The sequence below is a fragment of the Peromyscus leucopus genome, chromosome 12 (genome assembly GCF_004664715.2).
Source record: "Peromyscus leucopus breed LL Stock chromosome 12, UCI_PerLeu_2.1, whole genome shotgun sequence".
Classification (NCBI taxonomy): domain Eukaryota; kingdom Metazoa; phylum Chordata; class Mammalia; order Rodentia; family Cricetidae; genus Peromyscus; species Peromyscus leucopus.
In genome coordinates this window covers 3,120,915-3,138,072 of record NC_051073.1, presented here as the reverse complement: position 1 = coordinate 3,138,072, position 17,158 = coordinate 3,120,915, and the positions used below count along the sequence as shown (strand labels likewise).

The 17,158-nt window shown below is 46.9% G+C and overlaps 1 protein-coding gene across 2 annotated transcripts in view; it reads right to left on the bottom strand.

The window, feature by feature from the left end:
• Erg (ETS transcription factor ERG) overlaps positions 1–17,158 on the bottom strand; it is a 100,026-nt gene that overhangs the window by 15,355 nt on the left and 67,513 nt on the right. Inside the window, exons 3-6 of one of the 2 annotated variants that reach the window (XM_028879944.2) lie at positions 16,985–17,136; positions 5,521–5,724; positions 4,743–4,823; positions 2,883–2,954 (exon numbers count right to left, since the gene is read on the bottom strand). In XM_028879944.2, the coding sequence (XP_028735777.1) occupies positions 2,883–2,954; positions 4,743–4,823; positions 5,521–5,724; positions 16,985–17,136 (509 nt within the window). The remainder of the gene's footprint in view (positions 1–2,882; positions 2,955–4,742; positions 4,824–5,520; positions 5,725–16,984; positions 17,137–17,158) is intronic. The other variant, XM_037209618.1, reaches the window with a different exon arrangement.

The window sequence follows — 17,158 nt, the reverse complement described above, 5'->3', positions numbered from 1 at the left end:
AGCTATTGTGGTGATGGAGGAGTAAAGGAACAGCCTGTATGATGTCTTCCATGTAATAGGCCAGATTTCCCATGACCAACTTATAAAAGGACAGGCTAGGAAACATGTCGTAAGGTCACACTGCCTAATGAGATTCTGTGGCTGGCGCCTGTCTCTGGCTTTGACACTTTAAACTGAGATCTCAAGGTTCTGTGGCTTCAAAAGAAACAGACTCAGGGAGGAAAATGGTGTGTACAGAGGAGCTGGGGAGAAGGGTTTGGGGTGATTGTAACAAAAGGATGGCCACCAAATCACGGAACACACAAGATGTGCCAGCATCCTGGTAGGGGACCAATCCAGGTGCTCATTCAACAAAGATGAGGGGAAGAAGCTGTGGTCTTAACCTAGAACTGTGGAGAGCAAAGCCACAAGCCCACGGAAGAGATGGCTACGGCACAGAGGCGGGAGGGGAATGGAGCCCACGGGTCGTGCACAGCTCTCGGACAAATTAACCTTTGCAGAAGTGTGGTCATAAAAAAAGATGGAAGGGAGGGAGGGAGGGAGGGGAGGGAGGGAGGGAGGGAGGGAGGGGGGAGGGAGGGGAGAGGGAGGGAGGAGGGGGAGGTAGACTGGGGGTGGCAACTCAGAAGCAGGTGACTGGAGGCAGAGGGAAAGGCGGTCAGGTGAGGGGGAAACGTTTGGCAGCAGGATTCAGAGGACGGTGGGTGTGGATGGAGGCATCCTGCAAAAGACGAGAATGCCATCTCATCTGATCTCGTGAAACACAGAAGTCTTGTGGATTTTCTGGTTTTGTTGACTTGTTTTTTTTTTCTTGCAGGGGCCCTGGTGAAACGGCTCTCGTGTAGAGAAGGTAGGAGAGTCTAAATGGACTAGCGACCGAAGCCTGGCTTGCTGAGGTGCCGACCGGCGCCTGTCCCTCACGCTGAATTAGAGAATGAAGTGGGCAGGGACACACACAGGACAGGAACACACAGGACAGGAACGTGGGTCTCTGCCACCAGACTCTCAAGAAGCCCCCTGCCCCACCCTGCCGAGGTCCTCTCTGTCTTGCTGGGTGTGTGCCTTTCTTCACAGGCTACTTCCGGCTGCTCTGACTGAAGCCCCCTGCTGCTACCTGTTGCACCCTCCTCCCCTTTGGATTTTTTAATTGGTTCAGAAAATGAACCTAGACAGTCACACCACCACCCTACAAGCAAAGTTGCGACAGGGCCCCTTGTCCTGTCTCGCCAACCAGCTTACCACAGCGGCTCACAAACCCTGGCCTTGAAATCCAGCCAGCAGCATTCCTGAGGTGACTTTAAACAAACATAGTTTTTAAATTGGCTAATTAATCTTAAAGGCCAAATGTTCTGCGGGGAGCTTTCATTTATTTTTAGCTATGGGTAGAAGCATTTTTGAAAGAGCCCCGGAATCATTCATGTCCATCCATACCCTCCCTTGTGGGTCCCACAAGATGCATTTGTAGGTAGCAAGGTCAGAAAGTCCTGGAGCCAGGGAAAGGGCAGGCCTCTGCTCTTCATTCTCAATGCTCTTGGTGGCACTCTTTGGGGCCATCTGAGTTAACTACAGACACTGGGTCTGTTCCATTACTTTACCGACCTCTAACATGACAGGGGACTTTAGCTGGGCATTTTCACGTAGTTTCTAGGAACAAAGAAGTAAGCTTTCTCGCTCAGGCCAGAGAAGCTACAGCGTGTGGTCAAGGGTATGAAAGCGCTCCAGAAAGTATCCCTATCCCCACCATTCAGCCAGCCCCCAGCCCTAGTTTGTCTTCCTCCCCCAAAAGAAAGAGCTTCCGAGCCTGGGGACCCGGTCAGCTAGACTCACGCAGGCTGGACGTGCAAAGGGTCATGGAGAGGCAGCCTGGGCTGGGGAAGACATGTATGCGGGACCAATGGGGAAATCCACTGTGCTTTCTGGAACTAGGATCCCCTCAGTGTTCACGGCAGCATGAGGAATTCTAACACACAGGGTAGTCATGGCCCCATGAGGGGTGGTGTTTAAGAGTGATAGACCCCTAGTTCACGGTGTCCTTTCCCTGCCCAGTTCCCTGAAGGCCTCCTGGTTGTGTTCACATGGCTCTGACTCCTTCGACTCCCAGGCCTCCAGACTCCAGGTAGCACCTCTGTTGCCTGCTCTGGTGCTTAATCTGGTACGTTCTTGGCTCTCTCTGGCTCCAGGTAACACCACTGAATTATCTTCTAGAACTTCGTGCTAAACCTTCCTTCCAGCTTACTGCAACTGCCCCTCGCCAGACCCGGACAAGGCTCTCAACCAACCACAAACCTAGCAGAATGTGCAAGCAAGCATTCTGAAGAGAGACAGTGCTTGGAGTCTGGTTCAGCTTTCCTTTCCCAGAGGCTAACTCTGTGACTGGCATTAGATAAATGCTTATTTTTACATGAACGATAAAGTAAATTAATTAACTAATTAAATCATCAGAAAAGACATAAAGTATGACTCTGATGTAAATATTAGATGCTGGATACTTCCCCTCTGAGAAATGGGGGATAAGAATCAGTCGCTACTGATTTTGGAACTGCTCTCCCCTCAGAAGCGACAGACCGCACATCAACCCTTCTCTTAACTTGAAAGTGCAAGGGCTCCTGTCTTAGGCGTTGGCCCAAATATTCAAAGCCACTACATAAGGCCCTTATCTGTGTCTGACTCCACGGCTTGTCCCCCTCTACAGTGGTCTCTGAATGCAGCAATCCGACTGCATTTTGATTGCGCATCAACAGGGACAGGGAAAAGATTGGCTGCAAGGTACTGCATTTCAGGTCCAAGGCATGCTCCTAGGGTCATGGGCTGCAGTCCTGGGTCTAAACTGGACTTCTGGGAGTCTCTCAATGAAGGAATCACGCGGGGGTGTGTTAGCGTACCTGGCCTAGTTGTAATTCTTTGCGTAGCTTCGGGATATACTGAAGTATTTGGGAATATAAAAGCTGCACCCCCTGCAGACAAAAGGAAAGACACAGTGTGAAGGTCCTTTGTGGTGACTGTTCACCTGAACATCAGTGCCATCCGACCTCACCCTGGAATGTTAGGAGAGGCCTCGCAATGTCAGCAGAGTTCTGGGCAAACAGGAGCCCTGGGTCAGACTCGGATCCTGAATGTGAACGAGTCTCCCGTGTGCTTGAAATTCTATGCTTTGTTTATTATTTCCTTGTAAGCTTCTTGATGGAGGCCCGCTGTGTCCCACCAGCAATCTTATTTTATTAAGCTCTATTTGTGGCATAGCTATTTACTTATTACAAATTGTATATGAGTCACAAAATATCTTAATAGATCTTGGAAAGCAGATCTCGGAAACATTTATACATATTTTCCCTAACACTCTATGGAGTGTATTCAGAATTAATCCATATCTCTATTCAAATACATGATTCTCCTTATTTTCCTCAATCAATGGTCATCTCTCCAAATGAGGAAATTTCCCCTTTGGCATTAAGTCCTTTGAAAACTTTATCATCCTTGTCTTTGGATTTCCTCTCTGTGTAGCTACAGTAAAACTATGAACTCTGAACTTTTGTGGAACATTTAGTCATTGTTTTAGAATTTCTAAATGAATATGATGTGAGAATCCGTGTGTAGCTCAGAGGTGTTTCCCAAGAGAGGGATGGCTCTTTGCTAATTTTGGCCACAAGGTCATTAGCAGGTTGATATGTGTGATGCAGACTGAGAAAGAACAGGTTAAAGAGCTTCACGTGACGTTAAAGGCATCCTGTTGGGATGCCGAAGACTAAGGCAAACCAGTTATTTATTATAACTATAAAGAACTGAGGCTCGGTTCATATGAGATTGGACATGTTAAAACAAAAGGAGAGTATTTTGTAAGCTGCTGTCTTGCTTGGCTGGGGAGACCCGAGGTCAGGCTGGCTGGCTTGCTTACAAGGAGACAGAGCTTTCCCGGCACTTGCTGCTGTCCGCCCTAGCTGGGCGCGGGGAGAACATGGGAGGGAGTGGTCCTAGGCTAACCCAGTAGGTGAGCAGCAAGTGGCCATGTATCCCGCAGCGACACCACCAGGAGAGGGAAGGAGGTCTGTCTATGGAACATGAGTAACACAATTATCCAGAGAACCCCAAGCAAACCGAGAGCAGGAGCGAGGCTAGCCTTGGGGAAGCCCTGCTAGACTCAGGCATGCAGCAGACACACACGTAGAACCAGAGTCAGAGGCAGGCAGGAGGGTGCTGGATTTTAGGGGCCGGTTTTATACTTTCTGAAGTGGTGGCAGAGTTCCCTGGGAATAAAAGTTTGCAAAAAGTATGAAATATTCCTTCCAGGGCCCTGTGCAAACATACAAATCTGTGTGACTAAGTCAAGGCAAGTCCAATAGCCCAAACTGTCTGAGAAACACCAAGGAGTCCTAGGAAACACTGCTTTAGGGATGGAAATGGAGAACAAGAGACCCATGGGGTCGTGGGGAACCATATACCAGGGAGCTTTTCATCTCCACAGGCAACAGGACTGGTGGATGGATTGGGACTAACAGTGGGACATGTTGGGGGATTTGTACAATTGCTCCAAAAACAAAACACAACACAACACAACCAAAACAAACCCTCTCATGGCTAAGGAGGTTGTGGAGGAAATAACAGGAAGTGTTCCGATACCCAACAGCCTCCCCATCCTTCACCTCTGCATCTGCCTTCTAACCTCTAACCTGTGCATTTCATTCGAAAGCATGCATCTGGAGACAGCAACCTATGTGTTGTCCTGGTGTGGGAAAGGCTAGCATTACCTGTGTTTCTAGCATGCATTAACCGTGGAGAGTTTTGTAAAGCCTTATCCACGTCATCGGAAGTCAAATGTGGAAGGGGAGCTACAAAACAAAACAGAGTCAATGTTGAGATGGAAAGACAGAGAATGACCTTTCTTAAAAACAAACGGAGTCCAAAGAAAAAGAAAGGAAAACATACCTCCCTACCCTCACCTAGGGGTGCTGGAATTATCTAAACCCCTGACACTGGTGAACGAGGTAAATCGGAGAAGGGACGACTTCATACAGGAGAGAAGGGCACCTAGGGAGTCACCCCACCCGCCTGTATTTGGGATCCTTTTGGACCACGCTCAGAGCTGCCATCACTACAGCATGCAGCAATCTTCTGACTTATATGCCACCGATTCTGTCAACAGTGTGTTCAGGCTGGATGGGGGAGGGGCTTCACACGGCTCTCAGGAAGATAACTCCCCACACTCCCGTCCAGGAGGAGCCTTTTCTGCCTTCTAGTCTGGAACGTCATCACAGAAACTACCGAGTGTGTGGCCACTTCTCTACAACATTCCATTTTCCTGGCCTTGGAACGCGGGAGGAGGGAGAACGCTGTTACCTGGTCCCCAGCAGAGACTGTGGTGTTCGTCTACATCAGGAAGCTCTGAGCTCTATTATGTGGTCCTCTCAGGTCGGACATGGGCATTGAGTGAGAGCAAGGGGAGCTGGGGACCACCCCGTCCAAACCTACTAAAGGTGGGTCTGTAGCCATGGCAACAAGGACGGCTACTGAGGGCAGGCAGCTTACTCTCTCTGAGGTAGTGGAGATGTGAGAGAAGGATGTCTGCATTGTAGCTTGGAGTGAGCCTCTGGAAGTCGTCTTTTGTCATCTTGCACAGCTCCTTCCCGTCGATATTCTGAAATAATAAGACGTCCACGTCCAGAAGGCCGTATTCTTTCACTGCCCATTCCAACCACTGTCGGACATGGTCTGTGCTCCACAGAGTCGGATCTAAAAGGGAATACAGACAGACTCAGTCATTCCTGAAGGCAAAGCTCCAGGCAGAGGGCACCCCAGTGGCACAGCCTTAGAGCAGCCTCCCCCCCCCCCACCGCTCCAGAAGCACAGGCCTGTGGCCGAGCTCAGTAAGTCACGGCAAGAGAAACAGTGTCTTGGGGAGTGACAAGAGAGAGCCCCATCCACAGATCTCCATCCTCAAAGTGAAGCATCCTCCAAGTTGAGGAGAATTTGATCTGCAGCTGCTGTGGCTCAGTTTCCTGTAGATATCTGAGTTCATTTTAAGTCGTTTTCACTTTATTTATTCATTTAAAAATGTACAAGACTAAAAGGCATCCCTTGAAAAATTACTGGTGTGTTTATATAAAAGATAGAGTTATGAAACATCATCAAGAGAGTGCTTATTACAGGTTACAAAAAATATAAATGGGGAGATGGCTCAGTCTGTAAAGTGTCTCCTTTGCAAGTGTGAAGACCTGAGTTCAAGTCCCAGAACCTACTGAAGAAAAAAGGTGGGCGTGGTGGCACTCACTTGAAAGCCCAGAGTTGGGGAAGCAAAGACAGGTAGGTCCCTGGGGCTCACTGGCGAGTCAGCCTAACATATCTGATGAGTTCCAGAAGTCCTCTGGCCTCCACATACCTCCCCACGTACACACACATAGACACTCGAGAATAAAATAGCAGCACTATTTGTGCAAACTACTAACCAGGGATTTGAAATAAAGTATAGGTGACTCGAAACCCTCTTGGAGGTAATGTGGCTCCACTGTGCATGGGTTTTCTCAGAGGGAGTGGGAATGGGGACTAGAGATGAAGAGGAAGAATCAAAGTGAGGCACAGGGTGGGGGATAGAAAGGGAGGAGGCAGATGAAGAATGGAGATGGGAGGTGTAGATGGAGGATGGAGACTGAGGATGGAGATGAGGGATGGAGATGGAGGATGGAGATGAGGGATGGAGATGGAGGATGGAAGATGAGAAATGGAGGAGAGGGATGGAGATGGAGATGAGGGATGGATGTGAGGGATGGAGATGGAGGTGAGAGATGGAGGTGAGGGATGGATGTGAGGGATGGAGATGGAGGTGAGAGATGGAGGTGAGGGATGGAGGTGAAAGATGGAGGTGAGGGATGGAGATGGAGGATGGAGGTGAGAGATGGAGGTGGAGGGTGTAGATGGAGGTGTAGATGAGGATGGAGATGAGGATGGAAATGGAAGTTGGGGTCAGATGGAGGAGAACTGTGAGCACCTTGGTAAGGTCACACTTTACAATGTGGAATTTCAGAGTCATAAGGAATTTCTGAGGCGTGGAAAGGTGTCTTTAGTCACAGCAAGCACAGAGAACTCAGTGATGGAAACAGAAGACTCTCTTGGGAGTCAGAGCATGTGTGTTTGGGCTCTGGCTTCCCCTCTTAGCGGGTGTAAACACTGCCTTCTCTAGAATTAGTCTTATTTTCCTATGGCTAATTAAATGAACTGTTGGGGGGCGGGGTGTTGAAAAGTCAATGAGATAACGTGTGTGAAAACACTTGGCCAACAGTAACAAACTCAAGAGAAGAAAGCACCCACACAGAGGGTTTGCAGAGTCAACGCTGCTAAAGTGAAATAATCAATTTAATTTCCAGGGCTGCCTCTTCCTGTGTATGTACACAAAAGCTTGATTTATCTCTTATTTTAAGAGCCTTTTGGAGGTGCTGCTGTTGAATGAATCATAAGCCAACGAAGATAAGAAACCGTGTGTTCATCCTCTTCCTGGGAAGCTGGACTGTTTTGGAAACAGTCATGTCGTGTCATTATGGTTCCAAGGACAGCAAAAGAGCGAGGACCCACGTCACTGGAAGGGCCAGAGCTCCCCTGCCTTTCCTGCATCTTGAATCACATGATCAACAGTCTATAGGTTTATGAACTCTATTTCAACCAACTGGATCTTAAAACGTATAAGCATACCATCATAGAGAGTTCTTGATTATGTTATTCTTAACCCCTGTGTGTGGAAGAGACACATGTGAGCAAGGTGGGGAAAAGTCATAAAGACTTTCTGTGTCTGGGGAGATGACCCTTGCCGCCAACCTGAGTTTGATCCCCAGGACCCACATGGTAAAGGGAGAGAAGTGACTCATCCAAGTTGTCCTCTGACACCCCCACACTAGCTGTGGAGTGCCCCCATCTGCCTACACAATAAACGAATTCACATGCAAAAAAAAAAAAAAAAAGAAAGAAAAAGAAAAAAGAAAAAGAAAACCTTCTTCTAGTTCCATGAAACGAGACTCTGATCCAGTTAGGTTCATCAGCTGCCAGGAAAATATGAATAGATATTGACTGAAATGAGGAAAAAGACTACTGTGTTGTCAATGGCAGACTGTGCCATCATGAAGCACAACCCCTGGCATGGGCAAACACTTCCAGTTCAAAAGCCCTTCTGAAGAATAAGGTTAAACATGATCAGCATTGATGAAGACTTATCAAGGAGAAATACTGTGCCTTCGCAACAGAAAAGTCACTCTTGCTTATGAAAAATGTAGAATATACTATAAAATAAAATGTGCTCCCAAGCCGTAACAAAGGCCCAGTGTAGTCTTTGTTAACAAAAACAGACCTGGGGCAAGTGAGCCGATCTGTACCGAAGGCAAGCCTAGGAAAACAGGACTAAACATTCGGCCTCCTGATGAGGGCAGAGTCGATTTATAACGCAGGCCCAGGTGAGAGCAGGAATTTCAGAAGTGCTCAATACCACAAACTGAAATTTGACCCCCAGAGAAGGACTTCCTCAAAGCGGTTTTTAAAACTTTCAAATTTATAATTGATGGTGTGTGGTTTATTTTAATCTATCCTCCTGGCACTAGTTTTTAATTTTATTGCAGTTTGGCAAGAGAGCAAGGTCTATTACAACGCTGACTTTTAACACTCTGGTTTGTTAGCCTTTGTGATGGCAGAGACCAAGGTAACATTTGTAAATGTCCCTTTGCGTGCCTAAAAGCACATGTTACCTGTTACGTGCAGAGCTCTAGAAAGAACACACACACACACACACACACACACACACACACACACACACACACAGAGTTTTGTCACTGACTTACCAATTACTGAGAAAGGTAAATCAAACTCACACACTGAAATGGATTTGTTGGTTTCCCTCATCGCCATTTATTTATTTTGTGGCTATGTTTCTAGGTACATATGTTTATCATCATTATGCCTTTCCTGTGAATTCAATATCATATAATAAACCTCCATCATCCCCAATAAGGCTTTCTGTCTAAAATCTTATTTGTCAGTGTTTTATTTTAATTTTTCTCAGATTCTTGTTAGTTTTTTTTACTTATTATGTATACAGTGTTCTGCCTACATGTGTCCTTGTAGGCCAGAAGAGGGCACCAGATTTCATTATGGGTGGTTGTGAGCCACCATGTGGTTGTTGGGATTTGAACTCAGGACCTCTGGAAGAGCAGTTAGTGCTCTTAACCACTGAGCCATCTCTCCAGCCCTCTTGTTAGTTTTTGATTAATATGTCTCAATCCAGCTGTTTACTATCAATCATTTTAGTGTGTGTGTAAATGTATTTATAAATACACATAATTGCTTTGGGTGAGTTATTTCACTACTCCCTCTAGATTTTACACTTTCTGTTGCTTTGCTAGCTCTTTTTCCACCTCCGTCCTGGGCTCTAATTTTACTCATTATTATTTTATGTGTATAGGTGTCCCTTACAACACATTATGCACCACGTGTGTGCAATGCCAGTGGAGACCAGAAGAGGGCATCAGGCTCCCTGGAATTAAGAGCTACAGCAGCTGTGAGCCGCCATCTGGTGCTGGGAACGGAACTTAGGTCTTCTGCAAGAACAGCCAGTGCTCTTAACCACTGTGAGCCATTGTTTTAACCTAAAACTGATCTATTTTTATGTTCATTCCCTCTCCTACTACTTTGGCCATTTCCACGCTATTTCTCTTATTTCTTGTTATTATTTAAAATAAACGTAAAGTTTTATGATCAAGGTTCTCGTTTTTTCTCAAGTAACAAAAGGAACATAGAAAGCTTCATCTCCAATCCCTTCTCCTACATGATAACATTGCCATTCCACCTGTTCCTACGGCCCATCTAGGAGACTATGATGGTTTTTGACACACCCTAGAATAACCTGGGAAGAGATTCCCAATGGAGGATTGTCTATGTTGGGTTGGCCCATGAGTGTATCAATGAGAAATTGTATTAATTAAGTTGATTGATTTGGGAAGTCCCAGCCCCCTTCGGGCAGCACCGTTCCCAAGGCAGGGATTCCTGAACAGTATACAAGTAGAGAAACAGTGTCGAGCATAAGCACGCAAATAAGCATGCTACGTGTGTGCATTTCTCTCTGCTCCTGACTGTGGATGTGACATGATAGCCAGCTCGAGCTCCTGCCACTGTGACCCAGGTGGACCACGGAGGACCGTGATAAGAAATAAACCCTCGCCGGGCCGTGGTGGCACAAGCCTTTAACCCCAGCACTTGGGAGGCAGAGGCAGACGGATCCTGTGAGTTCGAGGCCAGCCTGGTCTACTGAGTGAGTTCCAGGACAGGCGCAAAGCTACACAGAGAAACCCTGTCTCGAAAAACCAAAAAGAAAGGAAGGAAGGAAGGAAGGAAGGAAGGAAGGAAGGAAGGAAGGAAGGAAGGAAGAAAGAAAGAAAGAAAGAAAGAAAGAAAGAAAGAAAGAAAGAAAGAAAGAAAGAAAGAAAGAAAGAAAGAAAGAAAGAAAGAAAGAAAGAAAGCTCTCTCTCTTAAGCTACTTTTGCTGCCCGCAGCGTAAGTGAAACCAGGAAGAGACACCGACGTTTGCTACTTTGTACCCATCTTTCTTTAGAGTTATACTCAACCAACTTCTGGTTAAAGTCCATTTTTAAAACTTATTTTCCTGAAGTGAGGGACATTTAGCAATAGACTCTCACTTTTTTTACTTGAAAATCTAATTCCACCCTCAATTAATGTAGTAAATTTGACTAATTCTGTAGCTTCCTCTGTATTCTCACAATGATTCTCCTCTTCACTTGAAGCCCTTGGAAAAGGCCATTGCAGAATCTCATCAATTCAGCACTCCACAGTGTCATCCCCCAGTTCTTCTTGGGTGTTTTTATTGGGGTCATATGGGATTAAGAGCTGTGTGGGAGTCACACAACCCTGGGCTAGAATCCTGGCTTTTCCACAGCACTGGCCCGAGCATCCAGGGCAACTAACTCCCCTGGCCTCATGACTTTGCTTCCTCGGGGGAGTGAGAACAGTGACCACTCCCTGCATCCTATCTTGGCAGGGCCTCACCGTTTCCAGAAACGCTGTGTCCGAGTGCTTGACAATCATGTGTACACAGTAGGTGCCGGCTGTCATCATCTTATTTTGTAAAATTTCAGGCTTACATAGAACCCCATGCAATTTCCTCAACCACCATCCAGCTACTAACTTCACAGATAAAGCGAACTTGGGGGTTTCAGTTCTCATTCGTGTGGTGGCTTAGTCTGTGGGGCTGGCATAGCAGGAGTCCACACAGAAACATGACGTAAGGGACGAGGCCGCCAGGAGAGCGTGGTGGGGGACAAAGAAAGGCGAGGACTGAGCATAGGTTTTGTTTTTTAACCAATGGGTTCTTTGCAGACCTGGGCATTGGCTCTGGCCCCACTCAGCTGGGCAGGTGACTCTGGGACAGTTGCCTTCATCTCTCTGAGTATTTGCTTCCTCATGTTTAAAGGGAGACATTGAACTGTGACTTCCAATCACCATGCAACTCTCGTGATCCTCTGATTCCCGCTTAATGAGTGACAATTATCGTCAGCTCAACAACTCGCCATGACTGTCTCTACCCGCAGCTCTGGTGATTAGGGCGCCTCGGGTACCTTGTACAATCTAGTCATACATAAATAACAAATGCCGGTGTGAGAAAATGTGTTGTGCTGTCAGAACCGCCCCCCCTCCTCGGGTGGGGGGGGTCAGGGTGGGATTCCAGTCCTAGTCACCTGTCTGGTCCCTGGTCCAGCTCAGCAACCTCATTTTCGGGGATGGTCACGTCAGTCCTTTATCACTCCGAGAACTCCAAACCCTGTCACATGAAGCCACCCAAGAGTCCCCAGTAATCTGCTGCTGCCTTCCCCAGGCCGACTCCAGTGTTACTCACTCAGCCTTCCACAACACCAGCCTGCCGAAAGCCTGGGCCACAACTGCGCAGCGTCTCCAAGGACACTGCTTTGAGGCGTCTGTGCTGACAGAAGCATTGCCTCTCCTATAGAACAACTTTTTGTTTTCCCAAATTGCACTTTTTATCTTGACCACCAGGAAGCTAAAGGCCACACTAGAGCCTAACTACAGCATCTTGGCCAAATCTGTCACCAGCATGAATTCATTCTTCCTTCACGTACTTTTAGTTTTCCATGTGTATTTTTTTTTTTTTTTTTTTTTCATACAGGTTTCTTGTTAGCTTTGTGCTTTTCCTGGAACTCACTTGTAGTCCAGGCTGGCTCAAACTCACAGAGATCCGCTGCCTCTGCTCTGAGTGCTGGGATTAAAGGCGTGCGCCACCACCGCCCAGCCTTCCATGTGTATTTTTAACTGCACTGCACTGCACTGAATCTGAATTTCGATTCGATCAGTAATTTGGGTCATACTTCCGTGGCCAATAGCTTACAGCTCATAAAGCATCTCTGATCTATTTTAGAATTAAATGTCTTTGTCTCTATTAATATAAGCATATACACACCTTGTGGAATGTAGAGTGAAACAAAAGAGTGATAAGAAATGATTGGTCAGATGTCATAAGAGAAGCAATTTGCTAGAGAATTATTAGGCACGTAGATTGGGAGCACTGGAAAGAGGTCTGGGGATTAAGCAGAGTTTGTCAGCAAAGGACGGAAGAGGTACCACAGCTATACAAACAGCACAGGACAGGCACCGGGGCTGAAGAGGCAGGGCATGCACAGCAGTATGCCTGGGGGCTGGGGGACAGTCCAGGAAGAGGGAAGAAGCTGAAGGGAAACAGAGGAGGCTGAGGAAAAAGGGATCGTGATAGCTGGAAGCGGAACTTCCACTGACCTGTCTTTTATAATGGCCCCCTTTGCTCCAATATTCTAGAACACTCATCAGTCATTAATTTGAGCTCTGATATTCTAGAACACTCATCAGTCATTGATTTGAGCTCTGATATTCTAGAACACTCATCAGTCATTGATTTGAGCTCTGATATTCTAGAACACTCATCAGTCATTGATTTGAGCTCTGATATCTAGAACACTCATCAGTCATTGATTTGAGCTCTGATATCTCTAGAACACTCATCAGTCATTGATTTGAGCTCTGATATTCTAGAACACTCATCAGTCATTGATTTGAGCTCTGATATTCTAGAACACTCATCAGTCATTGATTTGAGCTCTGATATTCTAGAACACTCATCAGTCATTGATTTGAGCTCTGATATTCTAGAACACTCATCAGTCATTGATTTGAGCTCTGATATTATCATATCTAGAAACAGCACTCATCAGTCATTGATTTGAGCTCTGATATCCTAGAACACTCATCAGTCATTGATTTGAGCTCTGATATCCTAGAACACTCATCAGTCATTGATTTGAGCTCTGATATCCTAGAACACTCATATCAGATCATCATCATTGATTTGAGCTCTGATATTCTAGAACACTCATCAGTCATTGATTTGAGCTCTCACACATTCTCCTGTCACCCACCTGAGTGGGCAGGGCAACCTCAGCGCTTCTTGACCGGCTCCTAAGAGCCTGGTGTCTGAGCAATGGACGCTCAATGGACACTTCCTGGGTGATTCAACATGGAAGGGCTGGGTAGGATACGATGCCAGGGCTTTCCACATGAGTGTTCGGAGACGGAGAAGAAAGAACAGCCTCATAGGCGCCTTTGTCCACGGTGATGGAACACAGGAAAAGCTCAGAGAATGCAGAGCCAGGGGAGATGGGGGTGTGGCCACTCAGTCTCTGAGATACTGATATCAAAGGGTTTGAACCGATTGTTTTGAAAGCCAAGACTAAAATGTTGGCAAAAAAAAAAAAAAAAAAAAAAAAAAAAGTTGTTTGAAGAGCTCACATTTTAGCACTATTTTAGGGAATAAACAAAAAGAAAAATCTTTCAAAAATGCTATAACCTGCTAAAACCAGAGGTCATATTGCATTTGTTCAGCATTTCACAACATTTAAGAATGTCACGAAGACTGTGACCTTGCCCTCCTCTGTAGCTGCGCATCATTAGCACATCTCGGTATACACCGCCAATAATGAAATAGCAGCCTCGATTCCACGCGCTTCCAAGAATCACAAAGGCATGCAGGCCAGTCATGGTACACGCCTTTAATCCCAGGACCTGGGAGGCAGAGGCAGGTGAATCTCTGTGAGTTCAAGGCTAGCCTGGTTCACAGAGTGAGTTCTAGGACAGCAGGGCTACACAGAGAAACCCTGTCTCAAAAAACAAAACAAAAAACAAACACACAAACAAAGAAGAATCACAGAGGTACACCATCACACAGAGGACACTGTCCTTGATGGCAGACACTTGTGAGATGCGCGATGTATATCATCTATAGTATGGGCTCCGTGTGTAGTGGGAATCTACTGTTTCTACACACTGGTCTGTGGCCACAGCCTTGGAAACACCTGGAAATCAGACTTCTGAGTTAAACCTACTAGATTTGGGCTGTTGTTAGGAACCAAGAACAGGAAACAGCGTTGGTTTGGGTCTTGGTGCCATCTGTCACAATGGAAATCTGAGCTGACACGAAATGGAACTGAGGAATGATTTTTTCCCAGACTAGAGACACAGAACAAGCATTCTGGGTTTCAGTCAACACATTACCTGAGCTGTTCAGCACTTCATTACAAAGTGGGCTTTGGTTTGATGATTTTGCCTGTGCAGGTGTTCCAAGCAGGCTTAAAACAGGTGGGGCTAAACTAGTATGTCTACTAGAGGAATGTAGTAAATGTATTTGTTACAAACACTACCTCAATTTATAATGAACTGATTGCTATGCAATCTCATAGCTAGTAGAGGAACGCACACATATTCGTGTTTACACAGATACCATGTGTACCACACGTGTCTCCTTTGATGTTAGATTCTCCGTTTTGTCCACACACCTCATTCCTTTACTCTGAAGTTGAGTCCATCCTGCTTTTGAATATGTCTGTGCATATGATATTTCTTCAATTCATTTTGCCACAAGAAGCCGTGCAAATATACCTGATCATGGTATACCCATCCATACGAACATGCCTATGGTTACTCCTCACGAATATTTTCTGAGCTTCTTAGCTCCTGAGTGGGTCTCACGGTCAAAATTAACGGAATAACTTTTCAAAATGAACTCTAACAGTTCTAGGGTGCAGAGTTGTCAAGCCTTGCATTTGAACTCAGTTTCTGTCTCTGTCTCCCTCTCTGTCTCTCTCTGATCTCTCTGATATGAATGTCAGCATGTAGTGATGGAAAGATCAAATGCTTGAGAGCAGTTAAGGCTTCAGTTCACATTGTTGGGTACCAAGCACTACATCTAACCAGCAGGAGTTCCAGGAACCAGTCAAGACTCAGGTCTGGTGACTTCAATGTGTAGAGCTCTCCACACCACAAAGGTATCTGAATGAGATGTCTAGAAATCCCCCCCCCCTCTCTCTCTCTCTCTGTGTGTGTGTGTGTGTGTGTGTGTGTGTGTGTGTGTGTGTGTGTGTGTGTTCATCTATGGACATGTGAACACACATACCTGGAGCTTGACCAATAACTGAAAAATTCACAACTTGCAAAATCGTCCACAGCTCACTCTCTTACCAACACCATTAACTGAATAACTGCCTACATTGGCATGAAGCAACCCAAAAAGGGGACAGCTGAAGGAAAGCTTCCTTCAGAGTGAAGAAACAGCCCTCTACCCAGTGCCAACTGGAGGGCATCTGCAGAAGCCTCCTTTGGCCTATCCAGCCAGCACTGAACATGTGCCTATGAGAAAGACCTGCTGACACTCTGACTTGATCCGACTGATTCTTCACCTCATTTTCCCATGTGGAAAGACACAAGCCTGGCCTCACTCAAAAAGACTTTGATAACATTGAAGCACCCCGATGATATCTCAGAAATACAAGATGGCCCAACACAGCACCACCCGTCATGATTCTACAAGACAAGATGGGTGTTTCAGGCAGGCCTCTGCTCAGCTTGGTCCTCTATCTTACTCGATTAAGACTTTGTTTGCCCCAGATGAAGAAATGAAGTTTTTAAGGAGGAAGGCAAAGAGGCAGGTGGGCTAGGGTGGGCTCCCCTTGGGTTTCTACTTCCTCCTATTCACATCCAGCCATGCCCCCCTTGTCCTTCTATCCACACTCTCAGTCTCTGCTGTAGCTGGCACACATAAGAAACAGGGCCCAGGACATTTGCATTTCTACCCATGAGAACTGCCCCTATGCGAAGGCACACTGGCAAGCAAGGTGACTTCAGAGTATGCAGCTCAGTGGATGTTGAGCAAAGCCAAATGGATGGGCTGAGTAAATGCCACCCATCTTCAAACAAATATCTGGAGGAGTTCTGGCCCATGGGACCGCCACCGCTAGTGTCCCCTGACAGTCTTACTACATGCCTAAAGGAGGACCCCGGTGGTGGCCTGATGACATCGAGTCATCTTTCTGGTCTGCTGGAAGTCTTGTCGTGACATACCTGAAGGGACGCCCCCCCCCCTCCTTTGGTGACACATTTCGCAGGCCTGTATTTACATGAGTCTCTGCATGCTGAACTTCCCTGCTTGGAAGACGACAGAGCAAGGGGGGACATGACACCACGGGGAGCCTGATCCTGCTTACTGTGGCTCTTCACAGAGATGCGCTTAGCTGGACACTCGAGCCAGGGACCATGGGGCTTACGTAAGCTTTGCTATGCGTACCCTTGACCACTCCGACAAAGGAGTGTGCCAGCAGCTAGACCTCCTTTGTCCTACCTGTCCTTGGTTAACACCCAGAGTGCTGACATGTGCCAGGCAGTATGGTTGGCCCTGGAGAAGGTGCTTATGTCCTCGTGAGAGGGGACGATAAGGATGAAGGCCCCTGATGGGAGTGAGTGGAAGAGCAAGGAGACAGACTGGGGCTAAGGGACAGGGGCGAAGCAGAGAGCTGCCCCAGGCAGGAATTCTGCGCCTATCGTCCCCGGCAGAGATGTGTGGAAGACGGAGATGGCCCATCTTTCCTGGAAGGAATGGTTAGCTAACCAGAGCGGAAACTCCCAGGCCTCTGACCTGCAGGGACGATCACTCTGCGCTCGTTTGTGGTCATGTTGGGGGGTGGCATGTGCTTCTCCTCCATGTAGCTGCCGTAGCTCATCCCCACAGTATCAGGGCTGCCCACCATCTTCCCACCTTTGCTCACACTGCATTCATCGGGCGAGTTCCTGTGGGAGGAGAAGACAAATC